The sequence below is a fragment of the Amblyomma mixtum genome, chromosome 9 (assembly GCF_055824585.1).
Source record: "Amblyomma mixtum isolate Tamu chromosome 9, ASM5582458v1, whole genome shotgun sequence".
In the NCBI taxonomy this organism is placed as follows: domain Eukaryota; kingdom Metazoa; phylum Arthropoda; class Arachnida; order Ixodida; family Ixodidae; genus Amblyomma; species Amblyomma mixtum.
This window is the reverse complement of record NC_143020.1, coordinates 64,307,052-64,329,352: the sequence shown is the minus strand read 5'-3', so window position 1 is coordinate 64,329,352 and position 22,301 is coordinate 64,307,052. Positions and strand designations below refer to the sequence as shown.

The following is a 22,301-nucleotide window of genomic DNA, read 5'->3' as shown; positions in this document are numbered from 1 at the left end:
GCATAAATCGCTCACGAAGACCCAGGAGACCACCTGGCGTGGCTTTCAAACCCATTCCCACCCCAACCCGGCGGTACTTTCGCTCATGTACCCCGAGCAATACTCCCCCGAATGTAAGAAGTGCGGCAAAAGAGCCACACTAGACCATATCCTGTTGAACTGTCCGGAGGATCCACCTCCACCGGACCTAATTCAGCTCCTAACTTCCGAGCAGTGGGAGGCCGTGCTGCTCAGCGCTCAGCTCCGACCCGGAGATCCAACTCCGGGCAGTGGAGCGAGCCAACGAGGTCGCCGTAAGCCACGGGCTGACGGCCATCTAGCGCGACCAAGAACTCACCCTGAACCACTTTCTGCCGGTGAATAAATGTTTTCCAATTAAATCCAATTCCACAGCTTTTAAACGCTTATTGAGGCAAATTCACAAAAGTTCCACAGAATTTCAACACCAGTTTTGGTAAGGGCAATAACCCACAAGAGAAAAGTCTAAAACAGCTGTATCTTCGCTGTATCGGTACTCACCTATGGGGCAGAAACGAGGAGGCTAACAAAGAGGGTTCAGCTTAAGTTAAGGACACCGCACCGAACTATGGAAAAAAAAATTACAAGTGTAACGTTAAGAGATCGGAAGCGGGCAGAGTGGGTGAGGGAACAAATGGGGGTTAATGACATCCTAGTCGAAATAAAGAGAAAGAAATGGGCTTGGGCAGGGCATGTAACGCGAAGGCAAGATAACCGGTGGTCCTTAAGGGTTACGAGCGGATTCCAAGAGAAGGCAAGCTAGCAGGGGGCGGCGGAAAGTTGGGTGGGCGCATGAGACTAAGAAGTTTGCGGAGATACGGTGGCCGCAACTGGCAAAGGACATAGTTAATTGGAGAGACATGGGGGAGGCGTTTGCCCTGCAGTGGGAATAGTCAGGCTGATGATGATGATGATGTCACAGTAGGCGTTGTCCTCTTTCCGTGCGACTCAGGCGGACTAATTGGTTGGTGCGTTGAGCCTCTATTAATTCGATCACGGTATTGTGGGTACCAGTGCCCAGGAGACGTTGCGTGCTAACCGTCCGTGGAAGAAGTAGGGCGGAGGTGACAGCCGTGCGTATTAGGATGTCTGCCTGTTGTGTTTGGCGCTGAGTGAGTATGCGTTATGGGAGGTGGTATGTAATGCGGCATTTAAATAATTAATGCATTTGTAATATTGAGGGCCTCGCGTTCAGACAGCCCATGATTGCGTGCTGCCACCCGCCTGATTGGTGCAGCGATCTGTTTGGTCTGTATTTCCAAGAGCTGAAGGGTGGCGGTTGCATCGAATGTGTTGTTAATGAGAAGGGCGAGAATCTTCACCTGAGACACAATGGGCACTGGATTCTCGTACATGTGCAGTTCAATCTGGGGGGGGGGGGGGGGGGGTTCAGTTGCAAGAGTTCTGAATCATTTGGAGAGCAACGGAGGCCCGTGTGTTTGCTAAATGGGTGGTGGTGATGTCTATGGCAGATTGCGGGACATCCTGGCGAGGTGATAGGACCGCCAGTTGTGGGGTTCCCCGGTTAGGCAGGGGGAAAAGATGAGAGGCGGTATCCCCACGGTGGAGTTCTGCCATGCACCCCTGAAGGAAGGCCCTAATATATTAAGGCGAAAGCCTTTAATGTCTCATCGTTGTAAGCAGCAGTTGTCGACAGAAATGTCACGCTTTTCAATTGGCCGAAACGGTCGTGACGTCACAGTGCGCGAATTTCAAACGGGGCCAATTGTACTCAGTGGGAGGCCGCGCTGCTCAGCTCGGACCCGGAGGTTCAACTTCGAGCCACAGAGCGAGCCGAAGAGGTCGCCGAACGACATCGTCGGTCGGCCACCTGCCGTCCGGCCTAGAAGAGGAGCCCACCGCGGGGAGGGGAACATGACCCCAATCCGCGCCTAAGACCTCTTCTTTAATAAAGTTTACCTCCTCCTCCTTGTAACCACGCAACCAATTGAAGGGATCGTATAGTGATGCTCCAAGTAAGTGGGACTGAGCTTAATTAATTGCTTAATTACTCAATTAACCTAACTTTTCTAATCAGGCCATATAAATAAATAAAACCGAGTAGGAAATTGGTCGAGCTCGGGAATCGAACCCCGGTCTTCGGCGTGAGAGACGAGCATGCTATCCACTCCGCCATGCCAGCTTTTTTTGTTCTTTATTTTACTCCGCCATGCCAGCTCGATGGTTTGGAATGAACAAAGGCGCGTCTAGTGAATACGGTGTCTTCGCTCACTGCCATCCTCCTACCTTCCCTTCCGGCGAGGTTTAGGTGTCCACCGAGATATGAGAGACAGATGTAGGCCTCTTGCGCTGGAGTTTGCGGTAACGTGGCGGCGCCTGGTGGCAGCAAGGAAAAGCTGGCTGGGTAGTACCAGGTTGGGTAGTAGTCAGCCCTGGCTGTGACGGCGCAGCTTTCTAGCCTGCGTTTTGCGTCGATTCGCACATTTTTCTGCACTGTTGTGAGTGCGACAAGGATCGTCACTTGTGACCAACCACGCCGCAGCCTGGCCGTGGCTTAGTTTTTAGAAAACCGACGCTCCGTGTGTCTTAGGACGAAATGCAGGCAGCAGAAGGAATCTGCGACGCCGATCCGCCCGAGAGACCTCGCTCAGTCTCGAAAAAACATCACCGTCATTACTGCTGCGTCGTGGGCTGCCACGAGCAAGAAGGTCTGAATCCCAGTATCAAATTCCACCGTTTTCCTTCAAGGTCTCACGAAGCGGAGCACCGGGCGCGCTGGATAGCTGCAGTTCAACGCACTAAGTAAGCGAACCTTCGCGTTGTGCTGGCTGCTTCGCTTGCCTTGATGTTTGTTTGGTTATCCGCGTTGCTGAAATTCGTTCTTTTTGCACATGCAGTCCGGACGGCATACCGTGGGATGCAGTGCCGAACATTAGGATATGCAGTCGCCACTTTGTGGGTAACGAGGAAAACAATGCCAGTCATCCCTCATATGTATACCTACAATCGTCCCCGCGGTCTTCAGCCGGCCTCATCCTCCTTGTGTTCGTCTTCTTCTGGCGCTTACCTCTCTCAAAAAATGTATATTTAGCGAGCAGCCGCATATGCTGGCGTAGAATGAGAATTTATGCATTCTACAACACAACTTGGCTAGTACATAGGCAGTTGGACCAAGCAAGCAGCAAAGCAGCAAAAAAAAAGTGTACCATGACAATCACTAAACAGTGGGGAATGCGCAACAGAGCAAGCAGCAAAAGGTGAGAAACGAACAGCATAATTCAGAGATCATATCAAGGGAATGCACAACACATATCAAAGAGCACAAAAAAAATGCATGGTATAATTCATATGTCATATCAACATCTCACTTCAGATAATCACTATTAAGGCAAATCGGCATATCAGCAGGCATGGCTGGTGGTTCACGACTAGAGACCCGGCCACTGAGACAATTGACAATTCGACCGGTGAAACGTGGTGAGGTGGCCAGGTGCGTGCAAATGACCACAAATGGGCGGGTTGATTAGGTGCGAATTCGCTGCGCACTACGAGCAGCCCAGCGTCGAGAGTGAAATATGCACATTGTCGACCTCAAACCAGCAGGTATGTGGCAGCGCGCCATCACTGATAGCAGCGGACGTGTTCTAGCGATGTCGTTTTAAGGATGAAAGGCTACATCAAGAAAACGACATCAAGCGCGCAGCGCACGAGCTCGCGCTGCAGCGTTATTCGGCGGCGAGCTCATATATGCACTGCATCATGTTAGCATTTGCTGAAGGAACAGATGGCGGCTACTACAAAGCAGGCAGTTTAGCGAGATGCAGTGAACAAAGACTGCAGGAGGCCCACCGTTTCGTGGCATGCTGAAAGACCGCTGCTGGCGCGGCGTGTACCGTCGTGCGCTCGAGCAGTCCCGTATACATGTCTGTTTAGCGCTGCTGCGAATTCATATGCAAGTATGTCTGTCTGTCTTCACTTGCGAATGACACCGCGCTGAAACTTCGCCGATTATTTCTTCAACAGAGTACACGTACTTGGCGTTGCATAATTTCTTCCCTTTACACAGCGTGCCAGCCCTGAAAAAATCTTCGGCGCCCGATATTCGCTGTAGGCCATGGCAGAGCACAAGCGAAAGTCGCGGGTCCATACTAGCTGCCAACGTGCTTTCCGAAGCAGACGCCAGAGCCCGGTACTACCCAGCCGAGGGCAGAGGGCGCTCTTTAGCACCATTTTCGCAGCGCCCCCTGGGCAATGCAAGAGGTCTATATTTCATTTCCTCAAAAACCAATTTACCGACGAGCGAGGCGTAGAACCGAATGGGTGATGGCGTTCTATGGACTCCCTGGCAGCGTTGCAAGACGCTGTCGCGTTCCACTCTTAGAGGCGAAGCTTAACATCTTAACCACACATCAGTGACCACACTTTAGGTCAAAGAAGTGCCCCCTGAATTTTGACGGGTGTCCACCGAGATATGTGAGACAGTTAATGCGTGATTTCCTTTCCTCAAATACAATTTTCATTTTCTTCATTACGGGCCCCCTCTGTCTTCTTTCACTCCCACTTCCTCCCTTCCTCTACGGTGCGGTTCGGGTGTCCACCGAGATGACAGAGAATTACTGCGCCATTTCCTTTCCTCAAAAAGCGTTGCGTTCAAAGGGCAAGGCATCGCGCCGAACGGGTGGTGGCGTTCGGTGCACTCCCTGGCAGCGCTACAACACGCTATCGCGTGCCACTCCTAAAGGCGAAGCTTAAGCGTCATTAATTGGTTTAGGTTTAGTTTATGGAGTTTAACGTCCCAAAGCGACTAAGGCTATGAGAGACGCCGTAGTGGAGGGCTCCGGAAATTTCGACCACCTGGGGTTCTTTAACGTGCACTGACATCGCACAGTACACGGGCCTCTAGAATTTCTCCTCCAAAGAAATTCAACCGCCGCGGCCGGGTTCGAACCCGCGTCTTTCGGGTGAGCAGCCGAGCACCATAACCACTGAGCCACCGCGGCGGCTAAGCGTCATTAATTAGCAGTTAATTAGTATTCAGGCATTAATTAGTAATTTACCATTAATTAGTGATTTGCCACCACTTAGTAATTAGTACTCAATTATATGTGGCGCCACCAGTGCCACAGAAGCAGCGTGGTGCGGAAAACGCTTTCGCCTCTACGCACTTTAGAGTGTCAGTGCCCCCTGAATTTTTGCCATATGCGGCTGCCGCAGCACGTGGCGGCTAATGTCGTGAGAATATCGTCATGGCTTACTATGTCGAAAGCCTTATGAATGTCCAGGCCCAGTATGGCTCGCGTAGCGGCTGTACGGCGCTTAGTGTAAAAGAGAGACTCTTTAAGGGCGTGAAGTACGTCTTGCGCCGAGATGTTTGGACGGAAGCCGAATTGAACGTCTGAGAGAAAGCCTGTTGTTTCTAGGAACGGTTGCAGGCGATTGAGAATGACACGCTCGAAGTGCTTGCCGACACAGCTCGTTAAGGGGATGGAGCGTAAATATTGAAGAGTGAGGGGTTTGCCCGGTTTGGGTATAAATCGCATGCTGGCATGGGTCCAGGCTGATGGGAGCGTCCCAGCGTGCCAGTTATTAACGACCTCCGTGAGTTCCTGGAGGGAGACTTCGTCCAGATTGAGTAGTGCCTTGTACGTTAAGCCATCTGGCCCCGGCGAGGTAAAGCGGCGAATGCTTAAGAGTGCTCGGCGGACTTCGTTGAAGGTGATGTCGACATCAAGTTCTGGGTTAGGTGGAGGTAGATTGGGTGGATCTGCTCACTCAAGGGATGTGGCGAGGCATGATTCGATAGTTGCGAGGCGAGCGAGCGCAGTCGGCTCACCACGCGCAGCTGTGGTTTGGTGTGGCAAGTCACGTGGCATGACGTCAGAGCCATGCCTCCGCTCCTCCTGGTTTGAAGGTCAAATTTCATAGCCACACGACCTTCAGCTTTGTACAGGAGCAGCAGAGCTTTCGCCCTTAAAAACTAGAGGGCTGTACATTTTCTCGTGCGATACACATTAACGGTTGGGGTGATACATGGCAGTTCTGCTTGCGTTTAGTCGAGCAGGAAGGTATTGAACATCCTATTGGAGCGTCAATGGAACCAACCCGTAGAGTTCGTCTGTTACACTTTTTGCCAAACAGCGCACAAAATAGTAGCGCTTCAACTGAAACGCGTGCAGGAATTATTTAGAGAAACCAAAGCAGATCCGTCAGGCTGCCGTCAGTAACGTGTACAATATTTTCCTGTTATAAGTTGTTAATGCAATATTAATGTTTTCAACTTGAACACTCGCAGACAGTTACGGGATGCTATTGCCGAGCTTGAACAGCTCTAGTGCATATGTTTTAATCTACACAAAACAAAGAATTGATTTGGTAACAGAGGAGGTTGCTGCTGCCGGACGGCGCCCTAAAGCCCAATTGAGGCTTTGGCGCGTCCGCGTCTTGTATTGTTTCTTTGGAGTAAATAAAGTATTTATTATTATTTATTATTATTATTATTATTATTATTATTATTATTATTATTATTATTATTATTATTATTATTATTATTATTATTATTATTATTATTAAGACTGCCTATGGGTAGTGCAAATTTTTTTAAAGCCTTTTACTGTTCTGCATGAATATTTGAAGCACCTTCGGCATAATGTACCCCACGGGCGATGCCGGGGTTAATAGCGCATGAAAAAAAATTCAGGGCCACTTTGTAGAGGTTCCTCTGAGCGTTCGTTGAGGCCCGATGCAACTCGATAGTCATCGAAATGCTGAATCCATGCCGGCCACTCCGACGTATTGTCGAAGTCCAGCGGTGGTGGCTGTTGAAGGCCCGGTGCTGTGAAGATTTTGGCTCCGTCCATCTCTCGACGCTTTGCTTCTCTCCCAGGTCCCAGCTTCTGACACCATGTCGTAGCGGCGTTCGGCCGCTATTGGGGTGAGCGTTCCAAACGAGCGGAGACGCATCGAGAAGCAGCGTGGTCCGCGTCCAAGCCCAGAGTGAAAGACGCCCGTTGTTGGTGTTGTGACTGAGAGAAGGATGAAAAGGAAATTGCACGGGCCTGCCTACCTTTCGAGCCGAGCCACCACCGCTGCCACGTGCCGACGGAGGGGAGTTAAAAGATCAGAGGAAAGAGGAAAAGGAAAGAAAAGACGCGCGTCACAGCAACAACTGCGTCCGCCGGAGCGGACGCTGCTCAAAAAAATTCAAGGGGCACTTTGGCTCTCTAAAGTGCTGCAAGGCGAAAGCGTTTCCTGGCCACTGGTTTTTTATATCTACTTTTTATTTTTCATAATTTGTTTTTATTATTTTCTCTCTTTTTCTTAATTTTATTGATTTTATTTTTATTCTCACATCTTTTTTTATTTTGTTTTTATTTTGTTTATTTTCTTATCTTTATTTTTTATTTTTCTATTCTTGACTTTACGCCTTTTATTTTATTTATGAAGCCCATGCATTCACTATACTCCGTCTCACAAGCTGTTTGCAGCACTACGAAAGGTACAGCTCTCTCGTCCAATCAGGATGGCGCGCACTACATTAGTGCGTTCCTACGCGCCTGTGGCTCGATCCACCTGATGTCCAGGTGGCTTCTTTCTACCTATAGCAGGTGGCGCGTGATGTCTTTTCTTTTTTTGGTTTGTTTTTGGACAGGCGGACGCCCGTTCCAAAGGGACTAGCCCCACTTTTTTTTTTTGTCGCAACCTGTTCTCATCAGTTCCTCTGTTGTCGCGTCGCAGTAAATTTCAGTAATCGTGTCATGTGCATATAAATTTATTTACTCCAGCGTGCCGAGGCAGCTGAGTGTCGATGGTGGCGAAATGCAAAACAAGCCCATGTGCTGCGCGAGAGGCAACGCACGTTAAACGGCCCGCGTTCAACGTCTCCGTTGTCCACTTGTAAAGCGTTTGCTCGCTCACCTGCGTGAGTTTTGCCGTCCTCTTGATGAGCGCATTTGTACTCCAACTGCCCCCGCACTCGACGCGACGCGCTTAAAGAACATTTAAAGCCACCTGCTTCGCCTGCTTGGGGAAACAGCGCACTGTCGGTGTAGAGCACACAGGAGACACAACAGACTCGACCGACGCCATGTTGGAAAGTGGCGACGCATCACTACCTCGCAGCAGGCCTCCGCAGAGCTGTGTCCGTACGGGCTTTGTCTTGTAATTTTACCAGTGATTGAAACACTCCCTACCATTTAAATATACCTGTCCAAATCATGTTTTAGTTGCAATGCTTATTGTTTTGATTAATAGTCATACACTCCTCAAATATTCGAGGGACTATTTTCTGCGTTTCTGCAGCCCTGATTGGACGAGAGAGAGGACCTTCCGTAGTGCTGCAAACATCTTGTGAGACGAAGTATAGATGCGCCTTTATTCATGCTGGAACCTTGAGCCTTTTAAGCAGTGACGTCGAAAGGCAGACGAATCTGCCGACGCGTCTGTCGACACTCCTGCCGACGCGTCTGCTAACGACAGTATGAGGCATTAAAGGCTTTCGCCTTAAAACAGATAAGCGGCCGAAGCCGCGCTCGCTGAAGCGAGAAAGACGCCCGCCTGTTGTTGTTGTGACTGAGAGAAGGATGAAAAGGAAATTGCACGGGCCTGCTACTGGCTCGAGCCAAGCCACCACCGCTGCCACGTGAAGATGGAGGAGAGTTAAAAGAGCAGAAGAAAGAGAAAAGGAAAGAAAAGACGCGCGTCGCAGCAACAACTGCGTCCGCCGGAGCGAACGCTGCTCAAAAATCAGTGCCTCCCCTGTAACCGAGAGTAGGGTAAGCATGAAATGCGAACGATGCAGAAGCGTACGCGGACATGACGAGACGCAGGCCTGACAAGAATGTATATGCAGCGCGTTCGAAACTGTCTAAAGTGCGTAGAGGCGAAAGTGCTTTCCGCACCACTTTGCCTATGTGACACTGGTGACGTCACCACTGGATTATGCCCACTAGGGCTCAGTGCTGACAATAAACGTTTTCCAATCCAATCCAACGTCACACATAATTGATGACGAAGTAATGACAAATTTCTAATTGGTGACTAATTTCTGATTAATGACAAAATACTAATTAACTGCTAATTAATGACGCTTAAGCTTCGCCTTTAGGAGTGGAACGCGACAGCGTGTTCTAGCGCTGCCAGGCAGTCCACGGAACGCCACCACCCGTTCGGCGCGATGCCCATCGAACGCGACGCTTTTTGAGGAAAGGAAATGGCGCAATAATTCTCTCTCATCTCGGTGGACACCCGAACCGCACCGTAAAGGACGGGAGGAACGCCACCACCCGTTCGGCGCGATGCCTTGCCCTTTGAACGCAACGCTTTTTGAGGACCTTTTTCATTTTCCTGTGCTGCCACCTCGCGTACAACGCTGGAAGCTCACTGGATGGGTACTGCGCGTCCAACTTGGTCCAACCCGGCCGGACTCAGTGCCGCTGCGGAGCACGTTTTGTTGGAATCTGTCGACGATGGCGTGTCCTGGGCAGCACCTGGTATCTGGAGAATTTCCACGGCTGACTGATGGCTGAGTGCGAAGTCCGAGGCAGGCTGCTGTGCCCACCGAAGGGCAAATTCTTCAGTATCTCCGATCATCCAGCATGCGATACGATCGCCAGCTAAGCAAGGGCCGCCGCTTCAAAGATGAAGGCTACATTCGGAGCGTAATGTTCAATGAAATATCCCCGATCATTTCCCATTTATTGGTGGTAGTGCTGTTTAGCTTTATCAAAACGTGCCGCAGCTTAGTTGCATGGAGGCCGGTCTGCATACAGTCGCGATATTGAATGTGCAAACTCGTATGTGCTTGCTGGTGTGCGATTCCAGTTTGCAGTGTTTTAATGTAGGAACAGATGAAATGGCCACATTTTTGCCTCGAGTGTCCTCTATTTTTTCTTCAGTTCCACCATCCGCCCGTCCGTAGGGATCCGTACGGATGTGCGTGCTGCAAAACTTTTGGAGGTAACTTAAATATACCCGATTCACTATTTACCCTACCGGGTTACAAACCTAAATCCATTTTTGGTGACAAACTGGAAGCGTGTGAGGCTACCGCCGCAGTGCACCTTTGCTGGTTTCTTTAAAAGCAGTTGCCTGCGATGAGCGCACGCCATGGCATTATACGTGGATTTGAACGTCTGACACATGGGCTGTGTGGAATGCTTCAGTGGAGGGCTCCGTATTAATATATGCGACTTGGATTTATTTGACGTGCATTGATATACACAGCACACTGGTGCTTTTGTATTTCGCCTCCACTGAAATGCGGCTGTCGTGGTGCGCATCCAAACCGCGATCTTGTGATCAGCGACGGGAAGTCTGGATGCCGTGGTGCCGAGGCCTTCCTGCCCACGAATAAAAGATTTCGTGATAGACTGCACGCGCATTTAACCGCGGTAACTAGTCCGTACCTGTCACAAAGTGATTCCCGCTCAGTTTTGACGTTCTTGACGGTGCCCAAGGGCGGCCACGATCGTCGAGCCGGCGAACTGCTTTTATCCACGCTTCGCGTCGAAGGCGGTCCCGGGAAGCGTTCGCAGAGCGAAAAAATTCGACTTTGCTTCCCTTTACATATTGGGCATTGCAGCCGTATGCAACACATCTCGTGGGCATCGCCAAATGCGTCGTGCTGAGCGCCCGAAGGCTGCAGCAAAGTAGAGTTCCTGTATATGCTCCCGCAGGGAGCCTGTATATGCTACCTTTGGTAGCATATACAGGAACTCTACAGCAAAGCACCCCGCCGCGTAGGAAGCCGGTTTGTTTACACCAAGACCTACTGAACTACAGACTCTGCACATTTGGCACTGCTCCAGCGCGCATGTTCTAGTTCATGCCTTTTGCCGCTAGGGAAAGACACCTACGGGAAGCGTGGCGCTACATTATACCTGTTGAACAAGATGGCCTCCTCCATCATTTTATTTCAAAGAAGGCAGTTTCGTCGTTTGTCCACGTAATCATTACATCCATTTATCTATGCTAGGCACGGTGGTGCTGACGAAAAGAAAACGGATAAAAAGAAAGACGTTTTTTGTACTCATCCAGAGCGAAAAAACTCGTTATTGTGGATATTTTTATCGTTGATGTTAAGATAGCAGAAGAAGACGAAACAAATGTATTAAATATCTTGCGCAAATTAGCAAACGATGATGATGATGACAGCAGACGAACAGGTCAACCGAGCGCCCTCAACGGCCAATAAGCTAACGAAAGTTGGCGTACGCTGCTCCATAGGACCCCGCCAAATGTGCAGGTCTGTAGTTCAGTAGGTCTTGGTTTACACTTCCAGTATGTTTCGCGACACCGCCGCCAGGGGATGGACGCATGCGCAGTCGCGTTGTGAAAAAGGCGGATTCTCTATCATCTCGGTGGACACCCCAACCGCACCGTACAGGAAGGGAGGAACGCCACCACCCGTTCGGCGCGAAGCTACCGGCGCTTGTATGCCGGTCCTGTAGGAACGCTTAGAGTGTCTCGTTAAATCTCGTACGGTGCCCGGATGTTCTCGTTTCAGTGCCCGGATGAGTGGGATTCAGTGCCCGGATGTTGGCTCTCGGTCTCGGCGTGACGTCACCCCACTGCCGACAACGGGAGCTAAAAGCATTTCATGCTTAAAAAACAGATAAGCGGCCGAAGCCGCGCTCGCTGAAGCGAGGATACTCGCAGATCCTCACGCCCGTCTGTTGATTGCAGCCAAATTATATACAGGCCCAATGACGTCACGGTTCTCACGTGACTCGAACGCAGACGCACGTCAGCACAACTACCATGTCGGCGCCAAAGCAGTGAAGGAGGAAGTGAAATCATTGCGCTTCCGCGTGACACGCTGGAACAAGTACGAAGCCGCTTCCTTTTCGCCTTTCTCGACGGCGATTACGCCCTCTGAGGAACAGCCCCCATCCTGCTTTCCGGCATAAGGGCCACGTTTCATAGGGTCTCAGTCACTGCCATGCCGCACCCAGGAGCGGGAAGATTGGTTTGCATGAGCGCCGCGGGCCTGAGCGGTGTCAACTGGAGGCCCACCCGGTTGGTGGCGGACACGTTACACCCTTACGTGTGTTCCCTGTGTGGGGTGATCCCCAAGACCACTGTGCTGCTCCCCTGCATGCACGCTCTCTGTGAGACATGCAAGACGAGAAGCGGCCAGGATGGCCCCGCTGGAGTCTGTCCCTTGGACCAGGAGAGTTTCGACGAGGAAGAGTGCAGCAGGAATTCGCTCGTCGCGAGGAGAATTAAGAGCCTCAAGGTGAACGCGTTCTGCTTGATTAATGTAAGGACAAGTGTACACCGAACTGGACACCAATGCAAATGTGCTTGTATTAATGAGACACTCCTTGGTTGCTGGCTATGGCTTCTAGCTAGGTGAAGTCCCACTGAATAATTTTACGAGAGCTCGTTTTTAAGGCGAAAGCCTTTAATGCCTCATACTGTCGTTAGCAGACGCGTCGGCAGCCGTGTCGACAGACGCGTCGGCAGATTCGTCCGCCTTTCGGCGTCACTGCTTAAAAGGCTCAAGGTTCCAGCATGATAATAAAGGCGCATCTAGTGAATGCATGGGCTTCATAAATAAAATAAAAGGAGTAAAGACATGAAAAGGAAAATAAAAAATAAAAATAAGAAAATAAACAAAAATAAGAACAAAATAAAAATAAGATGTGGAAATAAAAATAAAAACAAAATTATGAAAAGGACCAAAAAAATAAATAAATAACTAAATATGAAAAATAAAAAAGTAAATAAAAACAAACAGTGGCCAGGAAACGCTTTCACCTTGCAGCACTTTAGAGAGCCAAAGTGCCCCCTGAATTTTTTTGTGTGCAGGATGTTTCATCTTGCCCCAAACCTTTAAACAAGCGACAACGTACTTTACGAAGATTTCACTTCAGCAGGGTTTTAAGCTGTCGTTTCAACCGGGTCAGAAAATTTGAAAAATGCTCCTAATTTGCTTATTAACAAAGATAAATCAGCTAACTTTTCAATCATCAACCTAGGCACAAAATTTTCAGCGTAAAAGTTGTAGAGTAAGTTGAGAACTGCCCATTTCAGTTGTTTACGTCAATGTGACGTTAGAGTGGATTATTTTATCGAGCTTAAAATGAAGATAGCGAGGTTTAAATATTCTCATGTGATTACGCGCTACCACGTAACATGCCCCGACTGACGGAACACGGTTGCCCAAAGCCGCTCGCTCTTGTATACTGTACTGCGCATGCGCACGACCTGCGCTCATTTTTTAAAGGCGGAAGCCTTTAATGCCTCATCGTTGTAAGCAGGAGCTGTCGACAAAGCTGTCACGCTTTTCAATTGGTCGAACTGGTCGTGACGTCACAGTACGCGAATTTCAAACGGGGCCAATTTTACTTTGGCTAGTAACCATGTAACCAATTAAAGGAATTGTATAGTGATGCTCCAAGTAAAATAAATACATAAATAAATAAAACTGAATAGGAAATTGGTCTAGCAGGGGAATCGAACCGGGGTCTCCGGAGTGCGACACAAGCACGCAAACCAATTTGCCAGCTCGATGGTTTGAAATGAACAAAGGCGCGTCTAGTGAATACGGTGGCTTCGTTTGCTCCCATTTTCTTCCCTTCCCTTAGGGCGAGGTTCAGGTGTTCGCCGAAATATGCGAGACAGCTACATTTCCTTTCCTCCAAAAACCAATTTAACGATCAGCAAGACGTAGAGCCGAACGGGTGATGGCGTTCCGTGCCCTGGCAGCGTTGCAAGACGCTGTCGCGTTCCACTCTTAGAGGTGAAGCTTAACATCCTAACCACGCTTGTGACGCAAGCAGCAACACCGCGCTTAAGGCTTTCGACTCACCGCACTTTAGGTTAACAAAGCGCCGCCGTGTTTACGCACCAGCATATACAGCTCGTTGGGAGCGGGGGTGGGAATAGGAGAGGTAAACGGGGAGATTGGAATGGGCGAGATACCCGCTTGAGTCAATAACCACTGACCCTGACGGGTAAGGGAAAGCCGGGCAAGCCGCGAGTCACGATGGAGACTGAGAATAGAACGAAGAGGATGGAAGAGGCCTGTGGCAAAGAGCTTAGTGGTAGAGGTAGTGATAGGGAGGTTGAGAGCTGCCTAGTAGAGGCCCACAAGGGCAGTCTCGAGAGCGTTGAGTCTGAGTGAAGGAAGCGTAGGGTGCAAAGTACAAGACCTTGTTGAGGGCCAGCGCGTGGGCAACTCGGCACGCGTGAGCCTCGTTGAGACCTGAGCGCCGAGTGACCACGCGCCGCAGGAGGTGAGTTACAGAGTGGCAGGTGGTGACAACGCGGTGGAGGGCTTGCACTTTCTTGGCCGCATGCAAAGGGAAGCCAAGAATTTTGCGCTGTGTGACGACAGGAATGGGAGAGCCAGAAAGGTGGAGAGAGACGAAGTGGTTGTGTGAGCGCTGGTAGGAGGAATGGTTGAGAAGGAGAAGCTCGGATTTCTCAGGAGCAGGAGAGAGGCCAGCGGTGGTGAGAAAGGAGTCGATGAGATCTAGGCCACGTTGCAGGGTGTCCTGTCCCCCGTCCTGCACGCCGGCCGTCGTCATGCGGCCGCGCAGCACCATTCCCCTCTCTTTGATATCCAGGGTGTAGCCTACACGGATGCCTCCTTCGTGGCTCCTCGAGGTTCCTGCGGCTACGCCCTGTACCATCCACACCTCCCTGCTCCTGAAACCCACACCAGCGGGCCGTATCTACACCCTCCAGACGCACTGTCCCTCGAGGTCCTCACCATTGCGCATGCCCTCCAGTCATTTGCCCTCCTTCCCTCTCTCCAAGAGCACACAGTTTATTCAGACTCACAAGCCGCTCTACACCACATACAGACACGCACCCTGACCCCTTCTCTCCAACAGGAGGTCGAACAAGCGGTCTCCGCACTGCAGCCTTCCATCGTTTTCCTCCGATGGGTCCCTGGGCATTCAGGGATTGACGGCAATGAGTTGGACCATCAGCTCGCCCGCGACACACTTTTCCGGGCACCGTTGATCCCCTGGTCCAAGCCCTCGGAGGACGCCTCGACAAACGCCTTTACCCTCCCCCTCATCCATCACTCACGGTGCCGGAGTCTCGCCTTCGGCACATCCAAATGGATGCAGTTATCACCCCGTCCCGCCTCTTCCTTTCCCAACTGCCCCTGTATCTATGCAGACCTGGCCCATTGCCTCTTCTATTGCCCGGCTGCTCAGCAGTCGGGTTCCTTCCCCCCACCCTCTCTATCCATCACCACCTGGCTCGACTGGCTTGGCGCTGAAGGGGAAGAACAGCGGCTTCTGGTCGCCCAGGTGGTCGACTTGCTCGGCCTATAAATTATGGTCGAATAAAAGTCTTACTACTACTACTACTACTACAGCTCGTTCGGTCGAAAAGCCGTGGGCGTCGTAGTTGTAGGTGCCGGCAACGCGCGACGGAAAAAAGTCTGTCATGCCGACCGTTTGCCGCAGAATGTTCCAGATGGTTAATACCATTCAGCCATTCGAGCAGAAAACATACTAGTTAAGTTAGAGAGCTTGCGGCAGAAATTCCAAATGGCGACCTATAATCGGGGCTGCGAGTGTCCACCGAGATATGTGCGACAGTTACTGCAACATCATTTCCTCAAATCCAATTATTGTTTCCTTCATTACGGCGCCTCTTCTCTCTCTCTCTCTCTCTCTCTCTTCTTTCACTCCCTTTTATATCCCTTTCCTTACGGCGGGCTTCGGGTGTCCACCGAGATCTGAGCCATTTCCTCTCCTCAAAAATGCGTTCAACGCTCTTTCCAACGGGCAAGGCGCCGCGCTGAACGGGCGATGGCGTTCCGTATACTCCCTGGCAGCGCTGCAACACGCTGCCGCGTTCCGCTCCTTCAGGCGAAGCTTAATCGTCTTCCAATCTTATTCATTTTTTCGCCCTTTCACCCCCTTTCTTCAGTGTCTGCTAAGAAACCGGAAAGTAGTTTGGTTAACCTTCTTGCCTTGCCTTCCTGCTATCTCTCCCTGTCTCATTTTAGAGCGCAGCTCTTTGGCGTCCGTTCCTGGGTTTCGCGTCGTCGTCGGCGTCGGCCTCGTAACCAGCTCCGCCCCCAATGTCACGCTTTTCAATTGGTCGAAATGCTCGTGACGTCACAGTGCGCGAATTTCAAATGGGGCCAATTGTACTTTGGCTAGTAACCATGCAACCAATCAAAGGTATCGTATAGTGATGCTGCAACTAAGTTGGACTGAGTTTAGTTAATTGCTTAATTAATCAATTAGCCTAATTAATATAGAGGTGAATGAAGAGGTCAGAAGAAAAGAAAAGAAAGACGCGCGCCGCAGCGACAACAGCGTCCGCGGAAGGAGACGCTGCTGAAAAAAAAACAGATAAGTACAGATAAGATTTTTTCGCCCTTTCACCCCCTTTCTTCAGTGTCTGCTAAGAAACCGGAAAGTAGTTTGGTTAACCTTCTTGCCTTGCCTTCCTGCTATCTCTCACTGTCTCATTTTAGAGCGCAGCTCTTTGGCGTCCGTTCCTGGGTTTCGCGTCGTCATCGGCGTCGGCCTCGTAACCAGCTCCGCCCCCAATGTCACGCTTTTCAATTGGTCGAAATGCTCGTGACGTCACAGTGCGCGAATTTCAAATGGGGCCAATTGTACTTTGGCTAGTAACCATGCAACCAATCAAAGGGATCGTATAGTGATGCTGCAACTAAGTTGGACTGAGTTTAGTTAATTGCTTAATTCATCAATTAGCCTAATTAATATAGAGGTGAATGAAGAGGTCAGAAGAAAAGAAAAGAAAGACGCGCGCCGCAGCGACAACAGCGTCCGCGGAAGGAGACGCTGCTGAAAAAAAACATAAGTACGAAGCCGCGTTCCCTCCACCACCACGCACTTCCCCACTCAGTAAGACGTTGCTCGTTTCATATACGTTGTGTCGAACATCCTAGACAGTTCCAACAATTGACAGGTTAATGACAGAACACGATGGATAGAAATACAATAATATAAATATGAAATAGCCTAATTAACCTTTCTAGTTAGACCGCATAAATCAATAAAACCGAGAACGAAATTGGTCGAGTTGGGGAATCGAACCAGGGTCTCCGGAGTGCGATACGAGCACGCTAGCCACTCCGTAATGCCAGCTGAATGGTTTGGAATGAACAAAGGCGCGTCTAGCTAATACGGCGTCTTCGTTCACTCCCATCTTCCCCCTTTCCCTTACGGCGAGGTGCAGGTGTCCACCCAGATATGCGAGAGAGATACATTTCCTTTCCTCAAAAAAATAAATTTACCGTCCAGCAAGGCGTACAGTCGAATTGGCGATGGCGTTCTGTGGACTCTCTGGCAGCGTTGCAAGACGTTGTCGCGTTCCACTCTTACAGGCGAAGCTTAACATGTTAACCACACATCAGTAACACACGCAGACAGCCAATGGACGCGTCATTCGCTGGCAGCACTTGATTCATCATTCACAACCACATTCGTGACAGAATGCTGTACTAAGGCTTTCGCCTTGCACCACTTTAGTCGCCAAAGTGACTCCTAATTTTAGAGCGCAGCTCTTTGGCGTCCGTTCCTGGGTTTCGCGTCGTCGTCGGCGTCGGCCTCGTAACCAGCTCCGCCCCCCTTTCATCCCCCCAGCGCTAGCAGCGACCGACTGATAACGACCGACTGATACCGCTGGATGCCGCTGACGCCGCTAGAGAGTCAAGATAACGTGACTGCATAGAACACCGTCGCCGCCATGCCGAAAGAGGAGGAAAGGGTCCCCCCCCCCCCCCCCTGTTCTTGTGTGGCGGATAGGGTGCTCTTCAGTTGCCGACGCGCCGGTTATTTCACGTAGGCCCCGGCACGTCGACGATTACGTGACCACCTTCCCACGGCTAGACCTGGTTCTTAGCGCTGCGGAAGCGAGGGTATCATATTGTTTGTGTCGGCATCGGCGGCGTTGTCCCTGAAACCAACTCCGCAGCTGGGGTTGACTCACTATCGAAAAGGTGAAACAGCTTATTTGCTGCGCTCAAATTTCGCATTAGGAAGTAACGTAATCGTCGGTAATTTTTTACTAACATTTTTAACTGGTTCTTAGCCGCCGTGAATTTACAACACCACTGGTTTATGGTTTATGGGGGTGTAATGTCCCAAAGCGACTCAGGCTATGTGGGACGCCATAGTGAAGAGCTCCGGAAATTTCGACCACCTGAGGTTATTTAACGTGCACTGACATCGCACAGTACACGGGACTCTAGAATTTTGCCTCCAACGAAATTCGACCGCCGCAGTCGGGATCGAACCCGCGTCTTTCGGGTCAGCAGCCGAGTGCCATAACCACTGAGCCACCGAGGCGGCCAACAGTACTACTTAAAAGGAAAGCACACCTGAATTCCGCACAGTGAGGTCTTGAAAAGGCTACACAATTCAAACCAATTTATACTCTGAGGAGTGATTTCTGTGGCGTTTGTAACTCACACTTTTACACCCCTTAAATGTGGCATTTTCCGACAACCAAACAAACACCCATAACATATACCTGCTTTATGTAGTACAATCACTCCGATTCTTGAAAGGGTGGCCGCCGCGGTGGCTCAGTGGCTATGGTGCTCGGCTGATCGACTGCTGACCCGATAGACGCGGGCTCGATCCCGGCCGCGGCGGTCGAATTTCAAATGGAGGCGAAATTCTAGAGGCCCGTGTACTGTGCGTTGTCAGCGCACGTTAAAGAGAGCCAGGTGGTGGAAATTTCCGGAGCCCTTCACTGCGGCGTCCCTCGTACCCAGAGTCGCTTTGCGCCGTTAGAGGCCTATGACCGGTCTTGAAGCCGTGTTTTGACGAATCAGCATCTGTCAGAAAAGAAATTTCCGGAGCCCTTCACTACGGCGCCTCTCGTACCCAGAGTCACTTTGCGCCGTTAGAGGCCTACTTGACCGGTCTTGAAGCCGTGTTTTGACGAATCAGCATCTGTCAAAAAAGAAATTTCCGGAGCCCTTCACTACGGCGCCTCTCGTACCCAGAGTCGCTTTCGCCGTTAGAGGCCTACTGACCGGTCTTGAAGCCGTGTTTTGACGAATCAGCATCTGTCAAAAAAGAAATTTCCGGAGCCCTTCACTACGGCGCCTCTCGTACCCAGAGTCGCTTTGCGCCGTTAGAGGCCTACTTGACAGGTCTTGAAAGGGTGTTTTTACGAGAATCAGCATCCTTCAAAAAAGATGCAGCAAGTATACATTGCACTGTTTTCTTCCTAAGTGTACTTTTTGGCTTGCGATATTACAAACACACAGCAGAGCTGTTTGATCACCTTGCAAGAAGCCCGAATCAACAGTAATACTTAGCAGCATGTGAAGCGCAAAGCAACAACGGCGCAGACCTCTCGTAGCTTCAACAGACAAAGCCTTCAAGGCATCGCAAAGACTAATTACGACCGCAAAAGGACAGTGCATGAAAGCCTGCAGTACTCCAATATATTCCGTTTACATTAATTACGCTCACACATTTCGTAGCGTATGAATGCCACATATATATATATATACTGCTGCGGGTGCTCAGGGTCTTTGAGCTCGGCTGTTGATTCCGTGGTCGCGGGCTCGATCCCGGCCACGCTGATACGCGTGATGTGCAATGTTATCGGACGTTAAAAAACATGATGGCCCAAATTAGTCCGGAGCCCTCTACTAAACATAGTCCATTGTCGCTCGAGTGCGCTAAACTCCGCCACCCTCCCCCCCCTCCAAAACAAATAATGCCACATATCCTAACTCATAACCAGTGGCGCTCAGCCGTTGGCCAAAGGCGTTTTGTATTACCGTAAGTCTATGACGGTGCAGACGATAAATACGGCTTCGCGCATCAAACTACAATAGTTCTTATAAGGCGACATTAAATGGCGCCGTATAAAATGCAGCTATTCGAAGAGCTCCTAAGACAGCTTAACTACCGCTTGCGTATTGGGCGTGGATCATCCCGCCTAACAGACCAAGAATAACAATTTAGATGCAGAATGGGTGTTACCCTGTTGATAACACCCTCTTTTATTAAAAATACTGGTGTTGCTAGTGATATGTACGGCAGTACGCCCTTGAGGGTGTAGATTATTTTAACAGCTTGTTGTCACTTGTAAGCCTTTAACTTAGCGTCATTTCCCTTCTATTTTCAAGGCTTACTGCTGGAACCAGGATCATGGCTGCCCATTCGTGGACACTCTCTCGAATGTGCCGCCGCGGTGGCTCAGCGGTTATGGTGCTCGGCTGCTGACCCGAAAGACGCGGGTTCGATCCCGGCCGCGGCGGCTAGAATTGCTTTGGAGGAGAAATTCTAGAGGCCCGTGTACTGTGCGATGTCAGTGCACGTTAAAGAACCCCAGGTGGTCGAAATTTCCGGAGCCCTTCACTACGGCGTCTCTCATAGCCTTAGTCGCTTTGGGACGTTAAACCCCATAAAACCAAAACCAAACTCTCTCGAATGTACTGCGGCGCTACGAAGAACAATGCTCCTCCCATGCTGTGGGATGCCCCCGCTGTGGAAGCAACGTCCGGCACTCTGGCCTCGTAACGCACTACAGGGCCGGATGCGGCGACATGGCGACCTCCGAGACGCAAGACAACCAGCGACAGCAGGATGAAGGCGGCTGTGACGTCAGAGCCGCTCTAGAAGAACTCAAGAGCCTCCTGAGAGCGCCGTTACAAGTACACCTTCAGGCCTTGCAGAGACAGATGAACAAACTCGCAGGAGAAGTAACAAACCACAACAAAGGGCAGGAGCTAGCCCTGAACCAAATGTTGAGGGCAATTTGTGAGCTACACTCGCAAAATGAAGCCGTCATTTCCGAACTGAATCAACACTTTGCCGAAGAAGAGAGCTGGGATCGCACAACGCCCATTCCATGGCGCCTTGAAGAGGGGCACATCCTCCGAAAGCTCGAGCTTCTCGCTGACGAATCCCTGGCTTACCTGGAAGATACGCGCCAAGCGGCCGTCCAGCACATCGCTCATCCCACCAATCGCCTGGACCGTTTTTCCCCCTTCGCTGTGACTAACAGATGCGGCATTGGGAGACACTGCTGGTTGACGTTTAGGGAGGGCTGGCAGGAGCGCCTGAATTACGAATTCGTTGTGAAGAACGTTGAGCAAATTTTCCACCGTGCATCTTATAACCGGGAGCACGAACGCCACGACTGGCCTTTCCTTTGAACCTGTGTGGCTGCGCTTGGGTGGATGCCAATGGGTTTGTATATAAATGGCATTGTTAATATTAACCAGGATGCCAAATTTATCATATACGCAGACGATACCAGCATATTTTTCTCTGGTAATAATATCGATCAACTTATCTCTAGTTGCAATGACACAATAGTTCAACTACAACAATGATCGTCCTATAATTCTATGACAATTAACGCAAATAAAACAAAAGCTGTTATCTTTCGGGCAAAGAATAAGCCACTCCTTCCTCATGCCGACATTATTTTTAACTCTCGTCCTGTTGACATTGTTGACCATTTCAAAAGCCTTGGTGTGACATTTACTGCTCACATGTCCTGGGAAACTCATGTGAACTTACTAGTGACGAATTTAGCTCGGATAACTGGAGTAATTGGTCGTCTCAGATACATTCTTTCTACAAAACTTAAACTATTGGTTTATAATTCACTCTTTTATTCACATGTTAACTATTGCCAACTTGTTTGGGGTACAACTACATTCTCTAATCTACAAAAAATTTGTCATGCAGAAGCGATACCTACGTCATGTGTACAACGCTGGTTATCATGCAACAACTGCAGGTTTTTTTCATAGAGCGCATGTCATTACGGCTCATAAACTATATCTCTACCGTCTGAGTACTAGATTTAAATATGAAGTAAGTATAACATACATAACCTTGGTACTCTGGCATATTTAGAAAAGAATGAACAATATTGAAGCGCGTAGACGACGACGACGAACAGCGATGGCACGAGTGGGAAGAGTAGAAGACGACAACGAAGTTCGGACTGTGTTCTCGGTGCCGCTCGCAGCTGTTCTTGTCTATTTGTAAATATCTGTAAATATATTCTTTCCCGCAACATATTTGGTGGAGGTGCGGGGTATCGATCCCCGTACCTCTCGCGGTCGTTATTTTCTATCCAGAGTAGTTCACGACATTCTTCGTTCGTGTGACACGCAGCACCAACTCGCGACAGCTTACCACCCACAAACCAATGGGCTTACGGAAAGGTTCAACCGCACGCTCACCGACATGTTAGCCATGTACGTATCGCCAGACCACCGAGATTGGGACGCAGCCTTGCCTTATGTGACATTTGCATATAACTCTTCCCTTCATGACAGAACAGGCTATTCTCCTTTCTACCTTTTGTTTGGTAGGCATCCCACC

At 50.0% G+C, this 22,301-nt stretch overlaps 1 protein-coding gene across 1 annotated transcript; it reads left to right on the top strand.

Moving 5' to 3' along the window:
* The first annotated feature begins 11,366 nt into the window (after positions 1-11,366).
* LOC149329383 (uncharacterized) lies at positions 11,367-21,229 on the top strand. The gene is made up of 3 exons (XM_089559234.1): positions 11,367-12,214; positions 20,084-20,278; positions 20,375-21,229. The coding sequence occupies exons 1-3, from the start codon at positions 11,918-11,920 to the stop codon at positions 21,113-21,115; spliced, it is 1,233 nt and encodes a 410-aa protein (XP_089415360.1). The 5' UTR covers positions 11,367-11,917; the 3' UTR covers positions 21,116-21,229.
* The last annotated feature ends 1,072 nt before the right edge of the window (positions 21,230-22,301 follow it).